Below are 25,696 nucleotides of genomic sequence, written 5' to 3'. Positions count from 1 at the left end.
TTTCAGACATTTTGTAAACTACATAGGAATTCTTGTTCCATATGCTTCTGCATTATTTGGCTTGATTCATGAAACAGATATAATCTTGACTGGTTCAGAATTCAATTCTTCAATTAAAAAAAATTGGAATAGGCAAGAGTGTATTTTTCAGAATGCTTTGAGAAGAGTAAGTATGAGACCTTGAAGGAACTACCAGTTCCTTCTAGATGTTATACATAAAATCAATAATTATTTTGTATCAACACTCCCAGACCCCCAAATGTGAGCAGCCAGTTAAGAGCTTTCTCTAGTTTTTTGTTAAAGTCCAAAACCAGAATTCTTTTGATTTTGTTTAGGAGAATGAAATAGAAATGACATATAATTGATATATCATACTATTGGGATTTTGTATTTTTAATCAGTTGATCAAGTTTATAATTTATTATAGTTATCTTGGAAGTTAAAATCAGAGCTTTTTTTCTGCCTTCTCACTTTGTACTCCTTTGTTTTTAAATCAGAGGAACAGATGTTCTGAGGTCTCTTTGGAGACCTTTAGAACCTGAGAAAGGATGTTAGGATACAAACATTTTCAAGTTGGAAGGTACCTCAAGAAGTCACTACATATAGTAACTTCATATCACAGGTAAGGAAATGGAGGCCTAGAGAGGTGATGTGTCATTCAGTGAATACAGTTGAAAGCAATACATCTCAGCCCAGGTCTTTCCCCACTGCAGTGTGAGCTACATCAGAACGTTTGTATCAGGCGCCATTGCTTCCTTTATTAGCATTTCATTTTATTTTTTTAATTGATCTTTATTGTTGAAAGTATTACAGATGTCCCCTTTTTTCCTCATTGACTCCCTCTACCCCACTAGAGTTGTTCAAAATATCAATTAGACATGGAATTGCCATATGTCTGCTTTCCCCGAGATAGGCTGGTTTCCATTTCTTGTCTTGGCATCATTAGCCACAGCTCCCTGTGGTACTCTCCAGAGCGCCTAGGTTTAGATGGTAGATTTTACGGTTGCCTTGTTGGAAGAACAAGCAGTGTTAGTTTGTACATCTTCTCTGTTCTCTTTACTCCCACACAGATGGTCACATTCTGGAACATGGGTACATATTAGATCACTGACTTTGCTTACTTCTATTGATTTTACCACATAACGTAGTGCAAACTGTTTTTGTACCTAAGAGAGACTGGAGTATTGAAGCATGATAGGCCTCAAATGCAGAGGCTTGTTATTTTTTTAAATAATTTTATAGAAGTCAGTTGTCGAACCCTTTAAGATTTCATTAATGTGTGCTTAAGTATGCTTCTGTTGCTCTAGATAGGTACATTTTATTAGCCATTTATAACCTGTGTGGGTAACAATACAAATAAAAAATTAAAAGTATGTATCAGAATTTGAAAAGTTGGGGTAAATATAGTTTGGGAGAGATAATTATTTTTCATACCCTAGACCCGTGGTCGGCAAACTGCGGCTCGCGAGCCACATGCGGCTCTTTGGCCCCTTGAGTGTGGCTCTTCCTAAGCCTTAGGAGTACCCTAATTAAGTTAATAACAGTGTACCTACCTATATAGTTTAAGTTTAAAAAATTTGGCTCTCAAAAGAAATTTCAATCGTTGTACTGTTGATATTTGGCTCTGTTGACTGATGAGTTTGCCGACCACTGTCTTAGACCATTTAGTCAAGCACTTCATTCATGTGGAAACTGAGTCACAGGGAGGCTCAGTGTCCACTGCCTGACATCCAGCAATACAAGGTGGCTTTAAACTTCTTCTTGAACAGATGGTAAGGCCCGAGTTTTGGGGTCTGAATTTTGAGTTGATACTGGGTTTCTGTGGTTGGTGGCCAGCACCACATTTGCAGAGCTGAATGTGCACTGTGTAGAGGACATAGAAGTGGGCTGGCTGTGCAGAAGACATGCCAAGCTCATCATGAGCTTCATGCCTAGCCTCTCGATCCCTGATATCAAAGAAAACGATAATCAAATGAAAGCTTCTTAAGTGGTTCAGGACATTTCCATCACTGAGATGTTTCTTGTCTTTTAATTTGTTTCTCATTATGGGGCTGCATGTTTGTAACCTGTTAATAGGATCTTGTTATCTTTTAGTATTGGGGGTTTTATTTGTACCAATCATTTGTACTACTGACAGTCTAAAGAAAAAACAAAATGAAGCTTCATGATTTTGTCCCCCTGCCCATTTAACTTGAGAACTTGATTCAGTATCTAGTTCTAGCTGTGACAATTTAGCTGTCTATAATAATAAAAGCATAATATGCTAATTAGACTGGACAGCAGAATGACCTTCCGGACGACCTTCCAGATGAAGCTAGGGTCGAGGCAAGCTGCCGCGGCTGTGAGGACCAATTCCCTTACATGAATTTCGTGCATTGGGCCTCTAGTTAAAAATAATTTTCCTTACATTACACTCTCAGAGCTGATAATTTTCTTTTGTTTCTCAAATGTGTTCGTTAATCATAAACATAAATGTTTAATTATATCTCAAAATTGAATTTTTTAGAGAGCCAAGACTCGAGTGTTTGGAGTTCACGTAGTGTCCTTTTATTTCTCTTTCTTAAAAAAAAAACACAACACACAGTACTTTTTCTTTACTTTTTATAAGAATTTAAAGTGATTGACCTAAAAGGTATGCTTTTCTTTAATACAGTGTTTCCCAACCCTTTTCCTTGGCACATAGAAAATGATAGTATTTGTGTGTCATAAAGAAATGATGCTGGAGGCCAGAGGTGCCTGCCCAGGGAGGCCAGTTAGGTTTTTGGGGCAATCCATTCCAGGGGTTATGGTGGAGTGGGTCAGGATAATAATAGAGAAGAGAGAAATGGGGGAGGGGGAAGGGATCGAGGATATATTTTGGAAGTAAGATTGGCAGAATTTGCAGATGGTTTGGCTATGTAGTGTGCAAGGAAAAGCTCAACTTCAAGGATGAGTCCTATAAGGGCAAGTCTAAAAAGCAAACGAGATGGTCATATATTTTTAATGAATTGAATATAAACTAAGTTGGTTTTCTGGTTTCATCTCTTTTTGAGGACTTAGTATGTATTACTTGATAAATAAGTTCTTTCTCATATTTTTCTCGTATTTGAAGATGTCTTCATTTATCTTTTCTGAGATCTAGTGGAGAGCAGGGAAGGGCCTTGCTTTATTCATAACCTTATCGATGTTGTCTGACAGAACCTCACCGGTGAATACGTAGGAGAAGGTGGTGCTCTGAACTCTGCGGATTAATAGCATTTTCTGCTGCCACTACTTGAAGCAACACGATGTAATAGAAAGAAGACGAGCTTTGCATTCACTTCCCTGTTGTTGTTGTTTTTTGTTTTGTTTTCTTTTTTTTTAATTTAAATGTCTCCAAGCCTTTGTTGATCTGTCAAGTGGGGCTACCTAGGGTCCTCATGTGAAGTAAAGGTAGCACATAAGCTATGATTAGCATAGTTTGTGGAAGTAGTTGCTCACAAAATGGTCATTTCTGTCATTGTCGTCATTTCTGTCATTGTCGTCATTGATTTTTTTTAAACCTAGGATGTTTACTATCCTAGTATGTTATTGTCAGCCTACTAGTAAAACTTTGGCATACAAGCTTTTGCTTATCCTGCAGAACAGATGACTAAAAAGGGGGGTTTGAGGAGGATTTGTGGTAGCCAGCAGCATTTAAGTACCGTTGTCTGATGGACATTATGTGCACCCCACCACGCCTCCAGGGAGCTGTCCCGAGGAGTTTTTTTTAAGTTGAGTATTCTCAATTACGTTCAAATTAATGCCACAATTATGAGAATAGTGGGGGGAGTAACTAATAGATTAACAGAAAATTTTCACTTTTAAGTAATCTTTAATCCAAGGATTTTTATAGCAGATGTTTGCATTTTTCCTACCCCACAGTACCCTGTGTACCTGCCATGCTGGATAAATAACAAGTTCTGATGAATTTGCACCCTGGTGCCATAGAAACAGTGGAAATCAAAGATTAAAATAGAGCTCACTAGTGACCAGGTTTCCTAGGCCAAATTGAAGCTTAGTGCTGAGGCAATTACTCAGGTAATTCAGACCCAAATGGGTTTTCTGAAAATGGAGCTGACATTTATTGAACACTTATTATGTGCTGCGCTATATCGTGAACATTCTATGTGTTCTATTGACTAATCCTAAAAGTATCCCCGTGATTACATGGGCTATTATCCTGACTTTATAGATAAGGCTATTGAAACTTTGAAAGATGAGATAACTTGTCCAGGGTTATTCAATAAGTGACAGAAGCAGTGCTGAAACCTTAACTTTGACAGTAGAGTGTTGCTTTCACCCTCTAGATAGTATTACCAGTCATACCTTTGCCAGAGGTATTTGGCATATAACAATATTTCCTCTTTGTTGGTAAAATCTTGACTAATGGAATGAAATGAGATGTTACAAAAGTATTTTCCTTCCTTTGCCTGATAAGATGTGCTACACTTTTGGCCAGAATGACAAAAGTAAAACATTTTAGGAAGATCAACGAGACCAAGGACCAACCAATCAACCAACCAACAAAAACCAGTGTAGCTTATGCTTCTGAAACCTTGAGCTGAAAATAAGGTCTGACTGGTATGAAATATTAACTGTGGTGGACTTAGTAGACTCTTCCTGAACAGAGGTTGGGAATTTTATAGACTTCAGAATTCATTTTTTGTGTGTGTGATGAGTCTTTCTCACATGTATTTAATCTGTATAATAATATCCACTCTAGCCTAGGGAGCACAATATGAGCACCCTTCCATTGGGAGCTGTAACTTTCAGACACCAGACCTCATGTTTATCCAGCTTCTTAAATCATGGTCTGCAGAATGTTCCAAACCAAAAGAGAGAAGCTAAGTATACTCTGAAAACATTCCTTGTCCAAGAATTAAAAGCTACAGCTGTGTGGGTTTGTGATGCTCTGACCTAGGTTGACCAGAGTGAGTATTTTCTCCTGTGGAGGACTTTTTAGATGTCTTGTAAGTATATTAAAGGAATTGTTTTATCTCTAATGTATATTAAAATGACCAAGGCTTCAAAAATTCTAATTACTTTTGCTTACAAGGAAGAGATCTGAGAGTGATAATTTTAGTACCACTGACTGTTATGCCCCATAATGTAAGTCTCTGTAAAACCCTGTTTGTGAAACTGTATGTTTAATTTCAGGACTGTGGCTTTTGCGTAGAATGTAAGTACACACCTTTAAAAAGGACGCAACAGTTCTGTTTGGTGTTTCAATTGTATTAGCATCAATGCTTCATTTCTCAGTGGTGACTAGAATTGGAACAGCAGATGCAGCAGATAATCCTGAAACTTCATTTTTGGTGAACTTGAAACTTCCCAGACTTTTATCATTCACTTTATTGGTTTGGTTGTCAGTCAGGTTAGTGGCGAGCTGGAGGAGAAGAAACGGTAATGAGAATCGAGGCAGTCATGGGGCTGCGTAGTCTGGGGGGTCAATAGCATTGAAGTCTCAGGAAGGGTAGGTTACAGGCAACTTGTGAGATGTGCTTTTTGTCAGCCTCCTGTACCATCTGTTTTCACTGAGGTAGCATAGCAAAAACCTCTTAGATTTATGTCATTAATGTACCGCAAATATTTTCCTTTAACAATCCAGTGATTTGTACTGGAGATTTGAAAGCTGCTAGGTAAATTGATCACAGATTACTAAGTTAGTTGACAGGCTTGGCCGTTCTGCTTACTTAGCTGGAATAGTAGGATGCTTTGTAACCTTCCTGTTAAAAAAAATTGCATGCGTGCATTTGGAGGTATCAGCCAGAAGCTGACTTGACTATTTCTGTAGTGGTGTGACACCTACCAGGACCCAGAGCCACACGACCACCCCTGCTCCCAGTTCTCCTAAGTCATGGGTTCTCAGCAGTTTTGTCCCCTGGGGGGTAGAAGTTGGAGATGGCCCAAATATCTTACTCTTTTTATGTATTAAAGCACAGTATATACACAACACATAAGTAGATACAAGTTGTATTTGTGGTGTTAAAATTTCATGGAGTGGTAATTAGGAAAAATGTCTAAAAAGGTAAGATGCGTGGGAGAAATATGAAAAATAATTGAAAAGCACTGCTGTTGCTCTATCCCAGTGATTTTCAACCTTTTTCATATCATGGCACATATAAACTAATTAATAAAACTCTGCAGCACACCAAAAAATATATCTTTTGCCAGTCTGACAGAAAAATAGGTATAGTTTTGATTCATTCACATTGGGCAGCTATTGTTGTGTTGGTTATTGTCATTTTTTGTTTGTTTGGCAACCTAAGGGAAAAGAGGTCAGTGCCCCTGACTAAGTAGTCAGGTATTGCATAACTTAACATTTTTTGTGGGGCACAGGCTGAAAAATCTATCTATCTAGATAAAACTTGAGTAGAGAGAGGGAACAAAATAGTTACATTAAAAGAACTAAATTGGAGTAATTATCACCACGGTAAGGAAGAACAAAGCTTGGGACCAGAAGGTGTTAGCTGGCCTCTGTGGGAATGGGGGTGGCAGTGGATCTAAGCCCTCCCTCATGAGTGGCTGTCTGGGTCTGTCTCTCAGGAAAATAATAAAGTTGGTAAACTCTGCCTTTGATCTCCTTAAAGCCTCCTGCTAAGAAAAACTACATTTAGCTAGCTGTTTAATGGGAAAGCTTATTATAAGCCAGTTTTCATGACGGTGAAAATTACTGATGATAAATTAAGGTGTTATTATTTTCAGGAGCACTTGCATTTGAGCAGTGGGCCCTCCTCAGTGTGAGAAAGTAGGAGAGGCTTAGGTACTCCAACAGGCCTGACCCGTGGTTCCCACAGGGGCCTGACGGAATGATTGCACTGGGTCTGCAGAAGCACATGTCCAGCAAGTATCATCTCTAGCCATAGTAAAGAGTGCTTCACAAACGCATGCACATCTGTTTTAAAAATGTGTGCATATATTATGAATAGAATATAAACAAAAAGTATTACTGAATATATAATGCTTCATTATTATTATTACCTACTAGAGGCCCTGTGCACAAAAATTTGTGCACTCAGGGGGGTCCCTCAGTCCGGCCTGTGCCCTCTTGCAGTCTGGGACCCCTCAGGAGATGACCACCTGCTAGCTTAGGCCTGCTCCCTGGAGGGATTGGGCCTAAGCTGGCAGTCAGACATCACTCTGGCAGCCCGGGAGCCTTGGGGATGTCCACTTGCCAGCGGGGAGCAGGCCTAAGCTGTAGTCGGACATCCTTAGCGCTGCTGAGGAGGCGGAAGAGGCTCCTACCACCACCACTGTACTGGCAGCTGGCAGCCTGGCTTGTGGCTGAGCAGAGCTCCCCCTGTGGGAGCGCACTGACCACCAGGGGGCAGCTCCTGCATTGAGCACCTGCCCCCTGGTGGTCAGTGTGTGTCATAGTGACCAGTCATTCCCAGTCATTCTGCTGTTAGGGTCAATTTGCATATTACCCTTTTATTATATAGGAGTGCCTGGCCAGCCTGGGTGAGGGGCTGATGGCTGTTTGCAGGCTGGCCACAACCCCCAGCCACCCAAGTTCCCAATGGAGGCTGGCTGGAAGCACGTATCTGGGATTTATTTGTCTTCTATAATTGAAACTTTGTTGCCATGAGCGGAGGCCGCAGCTGGCTCAGGGCAGGTGGGAAGCTTGGCTTCTTCCATTGCTCAGGCAACCAAGCCTCCTGCTTGCTCTAGCTCCATGGCTGCTGGCTGCCATCTTGGTTGGGTTAATTTGCATATAGTCTCTCTGATTGGTTGGTGGGCGTGGCTTAGGGCATAGCAAAGGTATGGTCAATTAGCATATTTATCTTTTATTAGTGTAGATTTTGTCAAGCCACCCATGCTAAAAGCTACTACCATATGAGAAGCCTTATTCTGAAAAGCCTTGTTCTGAAAAGAACTATGGTGCTAGCTATAATATCAGAGGGTCACCAGACCTGGGGTGCAATGGGAATCCCCACATGGGCCATTATATAGCACATGGACCACAGTCAGAGGGGTGCCTGCAAAGAGCTCTTGAGAGTTTTGGGAATTTGGGTGGAAATCCTGTGAGTAAAACATTTGCTACAGAACTGTATTTGCTTCAAAGTGATTCGTCAGAAGCGGTTGAGAATGATTCATTGGAACTTTAAATCTACAATTTTTAAACTCTTTTAATTACTAGAGTATCATTAGAAATAGGATTGACACTAACATTTCCAAATCTGTTGTTTCTTACCTGAGAATGAGCCTTTTATTCTAGGCTTTTCCATCCTGTGGTAGTGACTACTACTTCTGAGTTGTCCCATACAGTGCCTCTGACGTTCTATGTCTTTCGGTGTCTAAAGAAATGCTTTTTAGATAATTTCTGTACATGTCTTTTTTAAAAAAATATGTATTTATTTGGTAGGGATTTATTTGCGTAAGAACAAGATGCTAAAACCTTAAAATAGTTTTTTCTTATAACGAAGTAAATACATGAGCCCTGGCTGGTATGACTCAGTTGGTTGGGCGTCATCCTATGCACCAAAGGTCACTGGTTCGATTCCTGGTCAAGAACATGCCTGGGTTGTGGGCTCAGTCCGCAGTAGGGGGCGTACAGGAGGCAGCCAATCGTTGTTTCTCTCTCCCTCCCTTTCTAAAATCAATAAAAACATATTTTTTTAAAAAGAAATAATACATGCCCTCTATAATTTTCTTTACCCTGCACAGATAGGCCAGAAATACATAGTACTTTAAGCCAGGTTACATTATAACAAATTCCATTATTAGCACAATTAAAATTAATTTAATTTTACTTTACTTTGTTTACAGAGGGAGTAAAAGCCACGTTGGAACTTAGTATCTCTTGTGAATCTCCTGACTGGAGTGCAGTTTCTAAGACACAATTTGAGCCCTGGCTGGGTGGCTCAGTTGATTGAAGCATCCTCCCATATACCAAAAAGGTTGCGGGCCAATTCCCGGTCAGGGACCGTACCTAGGTTTTGGGTTCTATCCCTGTCGCATATAGGAGGCAACTGATGGATGTTTCTCTCTCTCTCTCTCTCTCTCTCTCTCTCTTTCTCTCTCTCTCTCTCTCTCTCTCTCTCTCTCTCTCTCTCTCTCTCTCTCTCTTTCTTCCTCTCAACAACAAAAACCATCATGATTTGATCTTGGGTTGCCATAGGAAATTTAAAAGGCCTTTGACTATATCCCATTTGAATCCAGGTTTTATGTTGAGAGATTTATTTAAGCTTTTATATGTTTTTCATTATTATTGGCTAACTTATAAAGGTTTCTTTAAAAAGTAGCTTCAAATATTTAAAGCACATAATTGGATTAATTTTGACATGTATATATAAGTATACAGATATGAAACCATCCCCATAATCAGGATGGTGAACCTTTCCCTCACTCCCAAAGTTTTCTTTGCTACTGTGTAACCCCTCCTTGCCCACCCTGTGCCCCTTACAGGTAACCACTGGTCTGCTGGTTTGCTTTCTGTCACTATAGATTACCCTTTTTTAGAATTTTATATAAATAGAACCATACTGTCTTCTTATTGTCTGGCAATATTGATGTATATCCTTTTAGTTCCAGTTCGGACATCATAAGAGATATTCTTGAAGAAGAGGAAGCCTGGGAAGCATCACATAAGTGAGTTCTCGTAATTATTCTGTGTGCATTTTGACCTGAGAAATTATAAGTTGATTTTCAAACAAAAGAATGTTTGTGCTCTCTGATTTAAGAAAGTAATAATTCATACACCTCCAGATAAAGATTTCCAGTTTATTACTTGTTTCTATATATTTCTGCTTATAAATGGAATCCCAATGTAATAACTCTGAATATTTGTCAGGAGTTGTTTTTCTAAAGACAAATTGTTCCAATAGGTGATTATAGTTTGGCCTTAAGCACTGGCTCCAGAGTGTTTAGTGTAGAATAAATGCACTTTTTCTCCTATACCACTTATCTTATGAATCTGCTGGGAAACGAGACTTTGGGGTGGGGGTGGGAGGCTATTCCAGGTTCCCACTGGTAGGTAAGCAGGAAAGGGACAGTGCCAAAAAATAATACATTTTCATTAATCTCCACCTACAGGAGTCACCTGTAGTACAGCAGGGAAAATTTACGATAATTTCATGATCGCATACCTCCCATAGGCCATTAGAATTGCCTAGCAGCAGTTCTCCTGTGCCTGTGATCACTTCTTTGTCCTGTTCTTCACAAGGATTATTTGAAAACTCAGCTTTTTTCGGCAGCTCCATCCCCCGAGCTAAAGACCTGGTTCTTTATAAGAGAAAACCAAAGCCATTATAGTGGGACCTTCATCTCTCCAAACATATAAATCTGCCTGCATTTGTACAGATTCAATCCTCATTTCCTCTTTCTATAATAAAGGGATGTCCTAACTCCTATTGGAGGCGAATTCTTTTCCCTCATCCTACTCTCTTGTCAGGAACTTGGCTGTGTCCCTTCCCTCTTGTATAGGCAACCTTTCCTCTCAACTGTAATTTTTTGTTGGGTTTCCTGCATGCTCAAATCTTTCTCATCCTAAAACCAGCCAACCACATAGCCAACAGACAAAAACACCTTACTCAGCCTCTCATCTCGCTCATTCTCATCCTCCAGCTACTATCGTGTCTCTCCTTCCTTTCTTAATAGATTATCTCTACTTGTAGTCTCCGTTTCCTTATTTCCCACTTAATTCCTCTTCAACATTTTCAGCCATTCCCATCATTCTGACATAGCTTTCACTCAGGCCATTGAAGACGCCATGTTGCTAAATCCAGAGGACATATTTTAGACCTTATCTCTCTTGACTTCTTAGCAGTGTTTGCTACTATTGACTTCTTCACCTTTCTTAAAAGCCTCTCTTCTTTGGCTTATGAGACACAATAGCCTGTTTTCCTTTTGTTCAACTAGATCAGCGGTTCTCAACCTGTGGGTCACGACCCCTTTGGCGGTCGAACGACACTTTCACAGGGGTCGCCTAAGACCATCCTGCATATCAGATATTTACATTACGATTCATAACAGTAGCAACATTACAGTTATGAAGTAGCAACGAAAATAATTTTATGGTTGGGTCACAACATGAGGAACTGTATTTAAGGGGCCAGAAGGTTGAGAACCACTGAACTAGATCATTAGTTGTTGATGATTAAGATTAAATTGATCTCCTAATAAATTTATCTCTCCTGCCAGCTCCTCTCCTGAGCCCCAGGTACATATATCAACTACCTACTTGATGTCTCTTCTTAGATATTTTTAAGACTCTTCAAAATCAACATGTGCAAAGCTGAACACTTGACCTTATCTACTCTTCTACACCCCCCTATATCGTTTTTAAAGCAAAATAAAAACATGATCCTCTTCTGTTGTTCACTTTCAGCCAATTTCTTACACCCTCCCCTCGCCCCAACAATATCTGTCATTCTTGACATCTTGTTTTATAGTGCCTCTGTGATCACTCCTATAGATTTTACTTCTTAAATATCTCTGGGATCCATTCATTTATTTCTACCCCTCTCATCACCCTAGGTCATGCTACCATTGTATCTTGATTGGGCAATAAATTTGTCTATCCTTATTTTCTGGCTTCTTTACAATCTAATCTCCATATTGCAGCTAGAGTGACCTTTGTAAAATGAAAATCTGATCACTGTTACTCATCTCTCTACTTGAAAAATAGCAGTAGTTTCTTCTTCCTTTTAGGATTGAGAAGGGACTCTTTAATATGCTTGAAAGGTCCCGCATGATCTGGTCTTCTCCAGTCTTCTGTTTTATCACACACCTGTGCGTTTCCTTTGTTCCTTTGATACAGGTGTCTCTTCATGCCACATGCCCACTCACCGCAGGGCCTTTGAACACGCATATCTCTACCCAGAATGTTCTTCTCATCTTCCTTCTCGTTTACCTTTACCCTTCAGGCCTAAACTGGAGACCTGCTTCTCATGGAAGTCTTCTCTGGCCTTACCTTCTGGATCATGACCCACATGATCTAACCCACAATAAATACTTTACGTGTGTGCTCTCATTTAAATAACATAACAATACTATGGTGTATGGTTATTCCTTTTTATAATGAGGTAACTGAAGCTGAAAGAGGTAAGTCTCCAGCCCAATGTCACTTAGCAGTAAGTGATGAGTGATGGAGCTGAGAGTAGCTTAATGTGTCAAAGTCAACACTTTCAACCTTTAAGCTATACTATCTTTCCTAAGGAGAGGTTTGCTGTGCTACTGACGTTTTGTAATTTCATAGCTGAGTCACTAGGAAAATGGAAAAGTGTGGTGTATCCAAGGAACACAACATGAGTAGGTTTATCAGACTAACGAGATATTTGATGGTTCAAACTAGTGTTGCATGAAAGTTTGAGATTTTGGCTGCATTGCTTTCAGCTAAGCATTATTTAACTTTGCATTCTGGGAGAGGAGGCCACTCCTTTACTAATCATGTTCTCTTTTATTGGGAATCATCTTTTATTGGGAATCATCCTGATACCAACAGCTATGACAAGCTGTAGCCCAGAATTCCTGAGCCCAAGTTCGTTTTTAATAATGATGACCTCTTAAAGTCATTATTGATAAGAAAACACTTAGCAAACAAACCCCATCACTTGACAATAAATGTTAAAGCTGGAAAAGTGTAAGCACTCCTCTAGTCCAGTCCCCTCATTATGTGGAGAAGGAAGCTGAGTTCCAGAGAGGTAAATTGACTAGATCGAGGTCCACAGCTAGCTCGTGGCACTTCCAGGATCAGAATCCAGGACTCTTGACTTCCGCTGAGTGCACAATAGTGTAAATAAGCTTATGCTATAATGTAGCTTTATTTATTTGTTTTTTGGATTTTTTTCTTTAGAGGAGGGGAGAGAGAAACATTGATTTGTTATTCCATTTATTTATGCATTCATTGGTTGCTTCTTGTATGTGCCCTGACTTGGAATTGAACCTGCAACCTTGGGACGATGCTCTTAACTGACTGAGGTACCTGGCCAGGGCCCCATATGTAGCTTTAGAGGCAGAATCAGGAAAAGCCTCCACAACTTTACTTTTCAACAAAATGTAGCAATTCTATAAGTATCTGTGTTATCCTTCTAAGCATATTTTGTTATAAATTAATATGTTAATTATATTCCCCAGGGCAACCACTAAGAAATTTAAAATATAATAAAAGAAATGCAGTGGGATTAAAGTGGTACACTAGAAAATATTTAACACTAAAGAAGGCAGAGAATAGAGGAACCAAAAAAATGACATAGGCACTATAGAAAACAAATAGCAAATGACACTCATAAATCCTGCCTTATCAGTAAATACATCAAGCATAAACAGATTAAACCTTCTATTAAAAGGCAGAGATTGGCAGAGTGCATTTTTTAAGAAAAAACATGATTCAACTATATGCTTTCTACATGAGATGCACTTTAGATTCAAAGATAAATAAATTGAAAGTAAAAGCATAGAAAAAGATACACCATGCAACAATAACCAAGAGAAAACTGCCATCGCTAATTAATATTAGACAAAATAGACTTTAAGACAAAAATGTAACTAAAGACAAAGAGATATTTTATAATGATAAAATGATCAATCCATCAGGAAGATACAGTAATTATAAGCATATATAAATAGCAGTCTATAAAAGCAAAAAAGATAAAAAAAAACAAATCCCAAGAAACCCTTACAAGTTAGATGAGAAAAATGATGGAAAAGGAAACCACCCAGGAGCAGCAAGGAGCAAAAGCCCATCAAAAAATTATTGCCGATGGGCCTGGCCTCCCTGTTTGTGGGTGTAGAGCCAGGCAAGCTAAACGCAGAGTGGGCCTGTGGACTTGCCTCCAGACAATGATCGTATTCATCTGAGGCCTGGCCTATAGTGGAAAGAAGGATGATTCCTTGAGACAAAAGAACCTGGGAAGCTCCCTGCCTCTGCAAGTCTCAGGCATGTATACAGGCTCCAGTCTGTTTGTTCATGTTCCCTTTAAAGTGTTGTGCCAAGAACTGTATGCAGTAATTGTTACAATGCAGAACTCATCCAGAGTCATCACTCTGATTGTTTTGTCTTGCTTATTTGACTTCACAAAATCTTAGGTTTAATCTGTTTGCTTATTGACTGCCTTTCACTGTCCATTCCTTCTGAACCTAGTGTCCCTCTACTGCCATTAAACCATGGCTTCCTGTCCTGAATCTGGGAAACATCTCTGGGCACATTTATTTTCCTTCCTACTTTTCCTCTTCTAAGATTCAGCTCATGCCTCTTGTCTATGAACACATATTGAGTCGCCCTTCTATTTACGTAGAAAGAAACCAAAGAGTTTTCTATCATCTGGTGACAAAACCAGAGACCTATCCTTCTTAATAGACCTTTATCCAGAGACAGAAATAGATTTATCCCAAGGAAGTTGGCATGTTGGCCAATATGTTTTTCTTTCCTTTGTTCCATTATTTCTAAGAAGTAAATACTAATAAAATCAGCAAAAATTACTTCTGAGTATTAGAGAAGGTAAATATCATTTAACTAATATCTCTCAAATTCCTAATATGTGCTACATTGTTATAAATTAATATGACAGTGGTACTTGTTATATTAGGTACTTTTATTTTCATTTTATTATTTAATCCCTGTGATTGCACGAAAGAGAAGAAACTTTACTCACTGTGTTTTGTGAGAAATCTGAGCCCAGAGGATGGTGAATTGTCTTGAATCTCCTAAGCCTACGCCTAGTGCTTCTCCCACTGTGCTACAGCTGTGAGCTGGCACTACATAGTAATTCTCTGGACTGAGTTCTTCATCAGTTTACACCCTGTAATAAGGAGTCTGGTTCCATTATTTTGTTTGCTGGCAGCTTTTAGGTCTTAACCCTTCCTCTTCCTCTTCTGTCCCACATCTGGATAAGCTGATAGGAAATCCTGGGTGCTCCCTCCTTTGGTCCTGGCAAACTGTGCAAGTCCCTGTCTATATATGGGAACCCTTTCTCTTATCCCACCCAAGGCAGTTTCCATTTTCAGACCAACTTTGGAAGCCTGCCCTGCTCTCTCCAGAAAAGCCTCTTTATGTGAGTAATAAACCTTTCCGTACTATGATTCTAGTACCAGTTCTGATTTGGGGGAGGTGGTGTTTTCCCAAACTAAAAAGCAATTCTAGAATACCAGCTGGGTGTCCTATAATTCAATTCAATTTTTTAAAATACGTGTTTTTTTTTTTTGGTTTTTAGAGAGAGGGGAAAGGAGAGGGATAGAGAGAGAGAGAGAAACATCAATGAGAGAGAAATATCCACCTAGGAGTGGCATTCATTACAGGCTTGTATAGGAAGTGTAAGTTCATCCTATAAGAAATTGCCAAATTGTGTTCCACCAGCAATGTATGCGAGTTCTAGTTGCTTCATATCCTGGCCAGTACTTGGTTATTGTTTTACTTTTTATTTTATTAAGCCATTCTAATAGACATACAGTATTTTATTATTTTAATTTGCATTTCCCTAAGGATTAATGATGATGAAATTCCTTTCATGAATGCCAAATCATGGAGGCTGGTATTTTATCCTTGGGTTTTTGATGAAATGCCTCCTCAAATCTTTTGCCTTTTTTTGTGGGTTCTCTTCAGTCTTCCTGCCCTGCTCCCCACCTTTCTCCTGAGCACCTGGAGGCAGTGCCTGGAAGAGAGCCTGCAAGTGTCTGTGGACCCCCTGTGGCAGGGCCTCCGTACTAGCCCCTATCTCAGAATCATTCAAATGAACTAACAAGAAAATAGTGACAAGCTCCTAGATGGAGAGCAGGCTGACAGCTCTCAGGGATGAAAGGGGGGTGGAGGGATTGGGATAAACAAAACAAAACAGAACAGAAAAACTCATGGCCAGGGAGAACAGTGTGGTGATTGCCTGCCGGGTAGAGGGCAAGAATGGAGGGAAGTGGAAGAAGGGATAAATGGTGATGGACAGATGGAGACTTGACTTGGGGTGGTGAACGTACAATACAGTGTCCAATGATGTGTTGTACAACTGTGCACCTGAAACCTGTATATTTTTTTTAACCAGTGTCACCCAGATAAATTCAATAAAAAGGAAAAAATGTCAGCTGACAGCCACCTCTTTCTCAGTGCTCTGCCAGCAGTGAGGGGCTTATCTTTCTTTGGAAATTTGTTTTCATGCCTAACAGTCTCAGCTCTCTGATAGGATCAAGAAAAGTTATGATTATTTTGGACTCTCTGGCTTTGTTTGTTATTAGGATGGGGGCAGTTTAAGGGGTTTTTTTTTGCAGCTTTCTAACATGTTAAGTAGAAGCTTAAACTGTTAGATTTTGATTCAGAAGAAAGGGGTTCAGTTCCTGGCTCTGTCACTTATGTCTGTGATCTTTGGTAATCACTGTTTTCTCAGTTGTAAAGTGGGAATAATAATAATTATATTATTTATAATTATAGCATCTACATTAATAAAAGACAAAGATGCTAGTTGACTGTACCTTCGCTATGCCCATTAGCCAATCAGAAGAGTATGCAAATTAACCCAACAAAGATGGCCGTTAAATTTGCATACTGCACGCGGGGCCAGCAGCACACCATGCTGCCTGCGGGATCCGGGCTCCGGATCCGTGACCTGGCAAGGGAGCAAAGTGGAGGAGAAGGGAGAGAGTCCCGGTGGCAGAGAAGGGAGGGATCCAAGGGCGAAGAGGCGAAGGGAGGGAGCGAGGCAGCGCTCCCTTCTCCGCTTCGCTCTGGTCTCAGGAAGCCCTATTCTTGCAGGAATAGGCCTGAGGAAGCCCTATTCTTGCAGGAATCTTCCTGCAACAGGCCTCTAGTAATATATATATATATATATATATATATATATATATATATATATATATATAATTATTATTATTATTATTATTATTATTATTATTTTAACAGATTGGTCAGTGGAGTAGAGGGCTGTTTAGAGGTTTAAATGAAATGATGTCTGTGAAAACACTTGTAAACTAGAAACTGCTATAAATAATAATGATCATTATTTCCTAAGATGCCAATGCTATTTTACTCTTTTCAGAAATGATCTTCAAGACACAGAAACAAGTCCAGCACAGAATCGTCGGACAAGACCAGAAAGTGCTGAGATGGAGCCGAGAAATAAGAGGAATAGGAACTAGTGTGGCTTTGGCGACTTTACCAGGGCAGTGATCCGAATATGGTACTTTCTGTTGCCATATAGATTTCATATTTATAATGCCCACATAAGGGTGTACATTCTAAATATTTTTAATCAACTTTTCATTCTTTTCTGTCTTTCTCAGGGGAGGGGGTAGTTACAAAACATCCTCACTTGGTCAGTTACCTTTTGCTGGGATATCTTTCTCTCAAATACTGACTTCCCATGTTCACCAGCTTTGCACAGTACACAGGCTTTTTTTGCAAAGGTTTTCTTGTTTGGCTTTGTTTCTAAATTTCAGAATGTCCTTAACCCATTCTCCTTCTCTTCCATGGAGAAACCCACTTCAGAAAGGATTCTTCAACCTTTCACCACAGGAGCAGTCGAGGAGTTAAGGCCTCTATTTCTAGAAAGGCAGAATGTCATAACTCACATCCTTGGTGTCAGCATCCTTGATGTGCGTGTGTGTGTGTGTGTGTGTGTGTGTGTGTGTGAGAGTCTGAATGCCATCATGCCCATTATGGCAGTTAGTGATGGTTGTTGCCTGAGTTTAAGGTAGTCAGTTGTTAGACCCATGTCTTACACGTTATTCAGATGTTAGTCACAAACAATAAATTAAAAATATTGGGCACAGTCTTCAGAAATGGCAGTGACAAACGGTTATTGTTAGTCTTTCTTTTCACTTGGGTAAATTGAATTTTTAACACTTTGAACTCTAGCCATTAAAAGAATGCTGCAATAAATGGATTTTGTAAATGACTAGACTCTACATCAATTTAAAATCATGTGCTTGAAACAGTATGTTGAGTATAAGCTACAAATCATCCAAGGGGTTGGTCAGAAATGATCTCTGTGTGAAATGTGCACCGGTCCCCGTTGCTTCCAGAGTCCCTCAGGCCTCTCTGGCGTCTCAGTCAGTCTTCACCCGCCGCCACCGCCCAGCCCAGATACATCAGCTTTCCAGAGACAAGCTAGCGAATGTGGCAGTGTTAAGACAACAGATGTATGAATGTTCCAGGATGTTTGTGACTTCCGCTTTCCGGACAGTGTCTCCGTGGACTTTGGCATTTTGGTATGCTCTCAGGTTTCTGGGTCATGTGTGGAATCTCATTATAACTTAGAGTTAAGCGTTTTAACACTTAAGTGGCCATTTGTTTTCTTTATGAGTTCCCTGAGCTTCAAATGATTGCATAATAATTTGTCATGGTCATTTAATCTAAAACGGGAGGTGGGAAATGTCCAGCCCTGCCAAGGCATTAGGGGTGAGTTAGTTAAATGTTTGCCCAAATAATAGGCTAATTTTTAAGTTGATAATTGTGTATGGCCTGAGAATGAGGTTATAAATATCCAAATGGCCCTTGGCAGAAACAAAGTTCCCCACCCCTGACCTAATATCACGAGTGTGCACTAGGGAAACTAAAGGCGGCAGCACCCACTGAATGCATCGAAGGATCTCAGGGGCAGTGTGTGAGCAATGTCAGACAGCGTGGGCTTAACATTGATGTGATATTTACGTCTGAGTTACCAGAAATTATGCTAAAAGGAAAAGTGCTTGTATCATTAAAAAGTACACAGTCTGCTATAAATTAAACTGGAAATTATTACTACACTGCTTTCAGCAAAATGAGTTTGCAAGGGAGCAGTGAGAGCCAAGACACGGAGGCAGGCAAGTGAATTCACTCGGGTAATATTTAACTGTCTACGCAGTGAGGTAGCAGGCAGCATGCTGAGCACTGGCAGTGCAGAGGGGACAGCGGCCATCCGAAACAGTTTTCTCAGTGGGGAGGGGAGGACAAATTTGCTCCCCAGGGACATTGGGCAATATGTGGAGATACTTGGCTGTTACGACTGGGTTTGGGGACTTGGCACTAGTATCAGTGGGTAGAGGCCAGGAATGCTGCTAAATATCCTACAGCACACAGGCCAACCCCCATGGAGTGTTTGCTGGGCTGCCCTAACAAAGTGCCACAAGAGAATTTTCCCCCCTCACAGTTCTGGAGGGTAGCAGCCTAAGATCAGGTTGTCAGTAGGATTGGTTTCTTCTGGGAGCTCTCTCCTTGGCTCTCACTGGGTCCTCACGTGATCTTTCTTTTTTGTTCTCACATCTGTGCCCTAATCTCCTCCTATAAGGACACCAGTCATACTGGACCAGGGCCCATCTATCTAACCTTGTTTTTACCCCAATTACCACTTTAAAGACCCTATCTCCAAATACATTCACATCTGAGGGACTGGGGGTTAGGACTTCAATACATGAGTGGCATTGGGGGCAGGGACCCACAACTTCGCCCACAATAAAGAATTATCCAGTTCATAAAAACGTTGTGGTGCATATATACAATGCAATATTACTCCACCATAAAAAAAGAATGAACTCTTAGCCATTTGTGACAATATGGATAGACCTGGAAGCTTTTATGCTAAATGAAATAAGTCAGAGAAAGACAAATACCATGTGATTCTACTTATATGTAGAGTCTAAATAACTAAATAAAAGAACAAACAAAACAGGAACAGACTCATAGATGCAATGGACAAACTGATGGTTGCCAGAGAGGGGATAGAGGTACCCAGGTGGAAAAGGTGAAGGGATGAAGTACAAGTTGGTAGTTACAAAATAGTCATGGGATGTAAAGTACAGCATAGGGAATACAGTCAGTAATATTGTAATGACTGTATAGTGCCAGGTGGGTACTTGAATTATCGTAAATTATATAATTGTCTAATCAGTATGCTGTATATCTGGAACTAATATAAAATAATATTGACTATCAACTGTAATAAAAAAATTTAAAAAAAGAGAATTATCTGGTTCAAAATGTCATTGGTGCTGAGATTGAGAAATGCCCAATGTCAAGGACCTCCCAAGTCTGCTTTAAAAATAAAGGTTAAAGGGCATTTACTGAGCTCTGGTTGTTAACACTTAGCATACATTTAACATTTACACATTGAAAGGAAGGTATTTTTATGTTTATTAGAGAATAAGGAATTTAAGGTAAGTGTTAAATCCAGGATTAAAACTCACAAGCTTCTGGTTTCACCTTTTAATGAAAATACGATTCTAATCACTAGTTTGTTTGTTTTTTATTTTTACCTCCTCACTCCCCTGTAGGGTATAACAGCTACTGTGGGTGTGTCACCTCACAACAGTGGTGTTTATGTTTGAGGGCACAGGTAAGCTGCTGTATGTAATTTAGAAAGGACGGGTCTAGATGGTTCTGAGTGTCAGCCCATCCTTTCATCCTCCAATCTCTTCTCTTTATACCCTTCATTGAGAATCACTGGTCTAGTTGAAAAAGTAATTCACACACATAGGACATTGTGGGTCACATAGGGAGGGTGGTATGGATGGTGAAGATTCATGTCAACAGGGGTAAACAAATAGTGAGCAGAGGACTTTTTTCCTTGTGGCCCTTGGCCCTGTAGAATGAAGAGAAAGCAACTGTCTAGACCAGTGATGGCAAACCTATGACATGCGTGTCAGAGGTGACACACGAACTCATTTTTTGGTTGCTTTTTCTTTGTAAAATGGCATTTAAATATATAAAATAAATATCAAAAAATATAAGTCTTTGTTTTACTATGGTTGCAAATATCAAAAAATTTCTATATGTGACACGGCACCAGAGTTAAGTTAGGGTTTTTCAAAATGCTGACACGCCGAGCTCAAAAGGTTCGCCATCACTGGTCTAGACTATTACACTGATAGAGCAACTGGGTGAACAGAGCGACTGAGTTTTCTTAGAGCCAGGGAAAAGTCAGAAACAGTAGATTACAAAATCCTCAGCACTGATAAAAATAACAATCTTTAAATGAGACACATTTTTTCCTATTATATGTTTTTATTATAAAAGTGATATATATATACATATTTTATTTATATATATATATATATATATATATATATATATATATATATATATATATATATGCCTAAGCAACCGAACGACCGGTCACTATGACACGCACTGACCACCAGGGGGCAGGTGCTCAACACAGGAGCTGCCCCTGGTGGTCAATGTGCTCCCACAGCAGAGCACCGCTCAGCTGACTGGTGGGCACCAGATGTACGGCTCATGGCTGGCCGCTGCAGCCTAAAGACTGTAGCAGGGTGGCAGCAAGCCTAGCGTTGGTGGCAGGCATAATGGGGCTGGATAAGCAGGAGTGGCAGGTGGCATTGGGCTGCTGGTTTCAGCCCAATCCCCACAGGCTACGCTGAGGGACCCCACTGGTGCATGAATCCATGCACCGGGCCTCTAGTATATATAAAAGCCTAAGCGACCACTCGACCAGTCGCTGTGATGTGCACTGACCACCAGGGGCAGACGCTCAATGCAGGAGCTGCCCCCTGTTGGTCAGTGTGCTCCCATAGCAGGAGCGCTGCTCAGCTGACCAATGGATACCAGATGCCGCTGGGCTCACAGCTGGTAAGTGCAACTGTGGCCGCACGAGCCTCTCCCCACTACCGAGCGGTGGCGGCAGCAGGCACAGCGAGGCCAGGATGAGCGGGAGCGGGATGGCTCCGGCCGGGCTCGGGCTCCTCCCTGGCCCCCTGCCGCTTTGCACACTACTACATCCCTTGGGGGAATGTCGGATGGCCTGGCCTGCAGGGATCCCAAAACCGGCAGTGCAACATCCCCCAAGCGGTCCTGGATTGCGAGAGGGCACAGGCTAGGCTGAGGGACCCCACTGGTGCACGAGTCCATGCACCAGACCTCTAGTTAATCATGAAATTAGAGGGGGAAATATCAGAGCCATTAAATTTATTACTATTATGATAATCTTTGGTTTTAGTCTTACGGTATGGAAACAATGAGACTACTTTCCCCGATTTACAGTGTCCCTCATAAAAATTTACTTCTCCCTCTTTCTCCTTCCCTCCTTTTTTCCCTTCCCCCCTTTTTGTCCCTTCTACCATACCTTTCCTTTGCTCTCTCCCATCCCTGCCTTCTCTCAACTATCATGACTTCCTGTCAAGTAGTGTGCAAAACAAAGATAAGCCTTGCCCTAATGGACCTTGTAGACCAGAAAGGGAGATGGACATTAATCACGTAATTGTACAAATTACAGTTGTGGTAAGTGCAGTAAAGCAGAGGTATGTGGCCTTATGAAAATATGCAGGAAAGAGATTTCATTTTTGACCATTCTCTCTAGGGAGCTTGAAAAGCAATCCAAGGTGGTAAGGCTAATCGTCATATTCCCTCCATATCCTCTGTGTCCCCCCATCCTTAGGAACCTGTGCATGTATCCTCTTTTGGTCCAAAAGACAAAACATTAAAATGCTCATGCAAATAACCGACTATGTGTTCACTAACTTCACAGCTATGTCAGACAATCTGGACAAGTCAGAATTTCATGTGACTTAGCCAGGACCATCCACACTAACTATAGTGCCTTCAGCATTTCATCACATAGCACTTTCACAGCATTATCAGTGCCCATCAGTGAGCACCACCAATCCTTCCAGATTCTGTACCACATTAGCACAAAGTCTCCTGTTCTTGGACATTGAAGTTACTTCCAGTTTTAAATAATAATAGAATTACATTCTTAGGTCAGATACACAGAAATGGAATTGTGGGAACATTAGCGCAATAAAATATATGGGCAGGTTTTCAAAATAGAGGACACCAGGATATTAAACTCTAAACGGGAGTTGTTCCTTGGATTTTAAAATAATGGTCATTAAGAAATTTATTGCAACTCTTCAGTGGGAATTTCACAGCAAGTGCAAAAGCTTTCATATGGCTGTTACTTCTGTTAACTATCAAAGCCGACAGTCTAGCCGAAACCGGTTTGGCTCAGTGGATAGAGCGTTGGCCTGTGGACTGAAAGGTCCCAGGTTCGATTCCGGTCAAGGGCATGTACCTGGGTTGCGGGCACATTCCCAGTAGGAGATGTGCAGGAGGCAGCTGATCGATGTTTCTAACTCTATCTCTCTCCCTTCCTCTCTGTAAAAAAATCAATAAGATATATTAAAAAAAAAAAAAAAAAAAAGCCGACAGTCTAAAGTTGAAGGGGACAGAGAAGACTTGTAAGGCTATTAGCAAACAAAGACCAAACGTAGTTGAGTGTTTTAATTTTATTGTATTTAGGAGCTCTGAAGGCAATGGATAGCTGGAAACACTTTATAGCAGCGGTCGGCTGGCAAACCGGGGGTCCGTGAGGTCTGAAAGGTTGGTGATCGCTGTTTTATAGTATTTCACCAGATAAGGAAACAGATTAAAAGACATATTCCAAGAACACTCACTTAGTATGTGTGAGAATGTGTCTCAGGTTGGATTTTTAGAAAATGAACAATCTAGCTTTGTGCAGTTTACAAGAAACAGTCACACAGAAAGTAAAAAGGTAGGGAGAAATTCCCAGCAAAGCTAATTAAATGTAGCAATGATTATAACAAATTAGCTATGTGCTTTTTTTCCCCATTTCACATCAACTAGTGAAAACTTGTTATGAGAAATGGGTTGTGTTTGGACTAGCTTTTAAGAAGGGATACAATTTGTATTAGCAGGAAGGAGGAGGGAGTGTGCCCTCGTGCCGCCCCTGCATTTCCTAAGGGTACTGTGGGCTCCTCTCTCTGGGTGTTTGGCATGTTGGGGACAACGCCCCCACCCCGCCTCCACTCATGGTCCTATGATCGCAATGAAATATATGGGCAAGTTTTCAAAATAGGGGACACCAGGATATTAACTTCTAAACGGAAGTTGTTCCTTGGATTTTTAAATAATGGTCATTAAGAAATTTATTGCAACTTTTCAGGACTCCAGGATGTTAAATTCCTATAGTAGGCAGCCATGGGTCAGGCTGGGCAGATGGGCTCCCCTGTGTGGAACGGGCAGGCACCCTGTCCTGCAATCTTGGAGCCAGCACCACTCTTCCAGATGACTGGCCGACTGGCTGTGGGAAAGGAGGGGCATGTACTTCCTTGGCCAGTCTCTCAGAACCCTGCTCTGCGTTGGGTGGAGAGAAACAGCCTCTGTTCTGTGAGAGTCGCCCTTCACTGGTGTGAAGCTGTGATCCCCTCCTCCAGGGCTCAGGTGTTGGGTTACTAGTACCTAGACTTATGAGGCTTGCAGAGGAGGGAATGGGAGGGATGGGGAGGTTGGAAGGAGGAGGAAACATCAATGGGGGCTCATCCCTGGCGCCTGTGGAGAATCATAGCTGGACCAGGACCAATCCGTGGGCATCTGAACCCCTGGAGACCACAGTGACTTGTTTGCTTGTTTGTTTTAACAGCTTCATGGAGATAGAATTCACTTGACCTACAATTCACCCATTTTAAACATACTGTTCAATGGCTTTTAGTATATCAGAGTTGTGTGGCCATCATTACAATTAATTTTAGAACATTTTCATTATCCCTGCACCCTTTATCCTTCCCCCTCAACTCTCCTACCCTTTTCAGCCCTAGGATACAACCAATCTGCTTTTCCTTTCTATATTTCCTTTTTCTGTGCATTTCATATCAATAGCATCATAAATATGTGGTCCTTTGTGACTGCTTTCTTCACTCAGCATAATGTTTTCCAGGGCTCATTCATGTTGTAATACATAACACCACTTCCTTTTATTGCTGAATAATATTCCATTATATGGGATAGACCACATTTTGTTTATCCATTCATCAGCTGATGGATATTTGGGTTATTTCTATTCATTATGACAACTTTGAATAATGTTCCTAAGGACTTGCATACAAGGTTTTGTGTGAACGTATGTTTTCACCCCTCCTGGATATATACATAGGAATGGAATTTGGAGATCATGTGGTAACTATGTGTTTAATATTTTGAGGAACTGCCAAACTTTCCCAAAACGGCTGCACAATTTTAACTTCCCACTAGCAGTGTATCAGGGTTCATATTTCTCCACATCCTTTCCAATGCTTATGATTAATCTGTCCTTTATTAGAGCAATGCTAGTGGGTGTGAGGTGGTATCTCGTGGTTTTGATTTGCATTTTCCTGACAGCTAATGATATTGAGCATCTTTTTATGTGTTTATCTGCCATTTCTGTGTCTTTGAAAAAAATGATTATTCCATTTCTTCACCCATTTTTAAATTAGACGATCTTTTTATTGAGTTCAAGATATTTTTAATATCCCTTTTGATTTCTAATTTGAGACATGAGTTACATATAGAGGAGTAGTTTATGTCCCAGCTTCTAGTAGTTCCCTCACAGGTGCTAATCAATATTCTGCTGAAGACTCCGGTGGACCTGAGGTCTCCAGGGTTTGCTCTGTGCAGAAACCTCCTCATGTCTCTGATTAACTTGTCTCTCTGGACTCCCAGCTTTTTCTGCTCAATTCGGGGAGCTCATCGTGCTCCACCTGGTCCCACCTGGGAACGCAAGGCAGGAAGCTGGAGCAGTTCCAGGCTCGCTGTCCACAGTGGTTTCCATCCCTCAGGGATCACTGTCCTTCATTGCCTGGCGACCAGTTTCTTAAAAGCTGCTGGTTTTAAAACCTTTTTTTCCCCCCAGGCGTGGGGAGTAAATCTGATCCCTGTTTTGTCTGGAAGTGGAAGTTTCCCATTGCCGTGTTATTTAAATTGGAAATTAAAAATAATCTCAAGGTCATCCATAAGGGACTAAATGATGGAACATTCATGTGATGTACTTTAAAGCTATCAAATGTTTTG

The 25,696-nt window shown here is 40.7% G+C and overlaps 1 protein-coding gene across 2 annotated transcripts in view; it reads left to right on the top strand.

Annotated features, from left to right (window-relative positions):
- Nucleotides 1-18,200, top strand: part of RAD18 (RAD18 E3 ubiquitin protein ligase) — an 82,313-nt gene extending 64,113 nt beyond the window's left edge. For both annotated transcript variants that reach the window (XM_059663417.1, XM_059663416.1), the window contains 2 exons: nucleotides 9,529-9,591; nucleotides 16,959-18,200. In XM_059663417.1, the coding sequence (XP_059519400.1) occupies nucleotides 9,529-9,591; nucleotides 16,959-17,058 (163 nt within the window). In that variant the 3' untranslated portion in view covers nucleotides 17,059-18,200. The remainder of the gene's footprint in view (nucleotides 1-9,528; nucleotides 9,592-16,958) is intronic.
- Nucleotides 18,201-25,696: the final 7,496 nt, after the last annotated feature.

The sequence above is a fragment of the Myotis daubentonii genome, chromosome 14, assembly GCF_963259705.1.
Source record: "Myotis daubentonii chromosome 14, mMyoDau2.1, whole genome shotgun sequence".
Classification (NCBI taxonomy): Eukaryota; Metazoa; Chordata; class Mammalia; order Chiroptera; family Vespertilionidae; genus Myotis; species Myotis daubentonii.
This window is presented reverse-complemented; position numbering and strand designations above follow the sequence as displayed.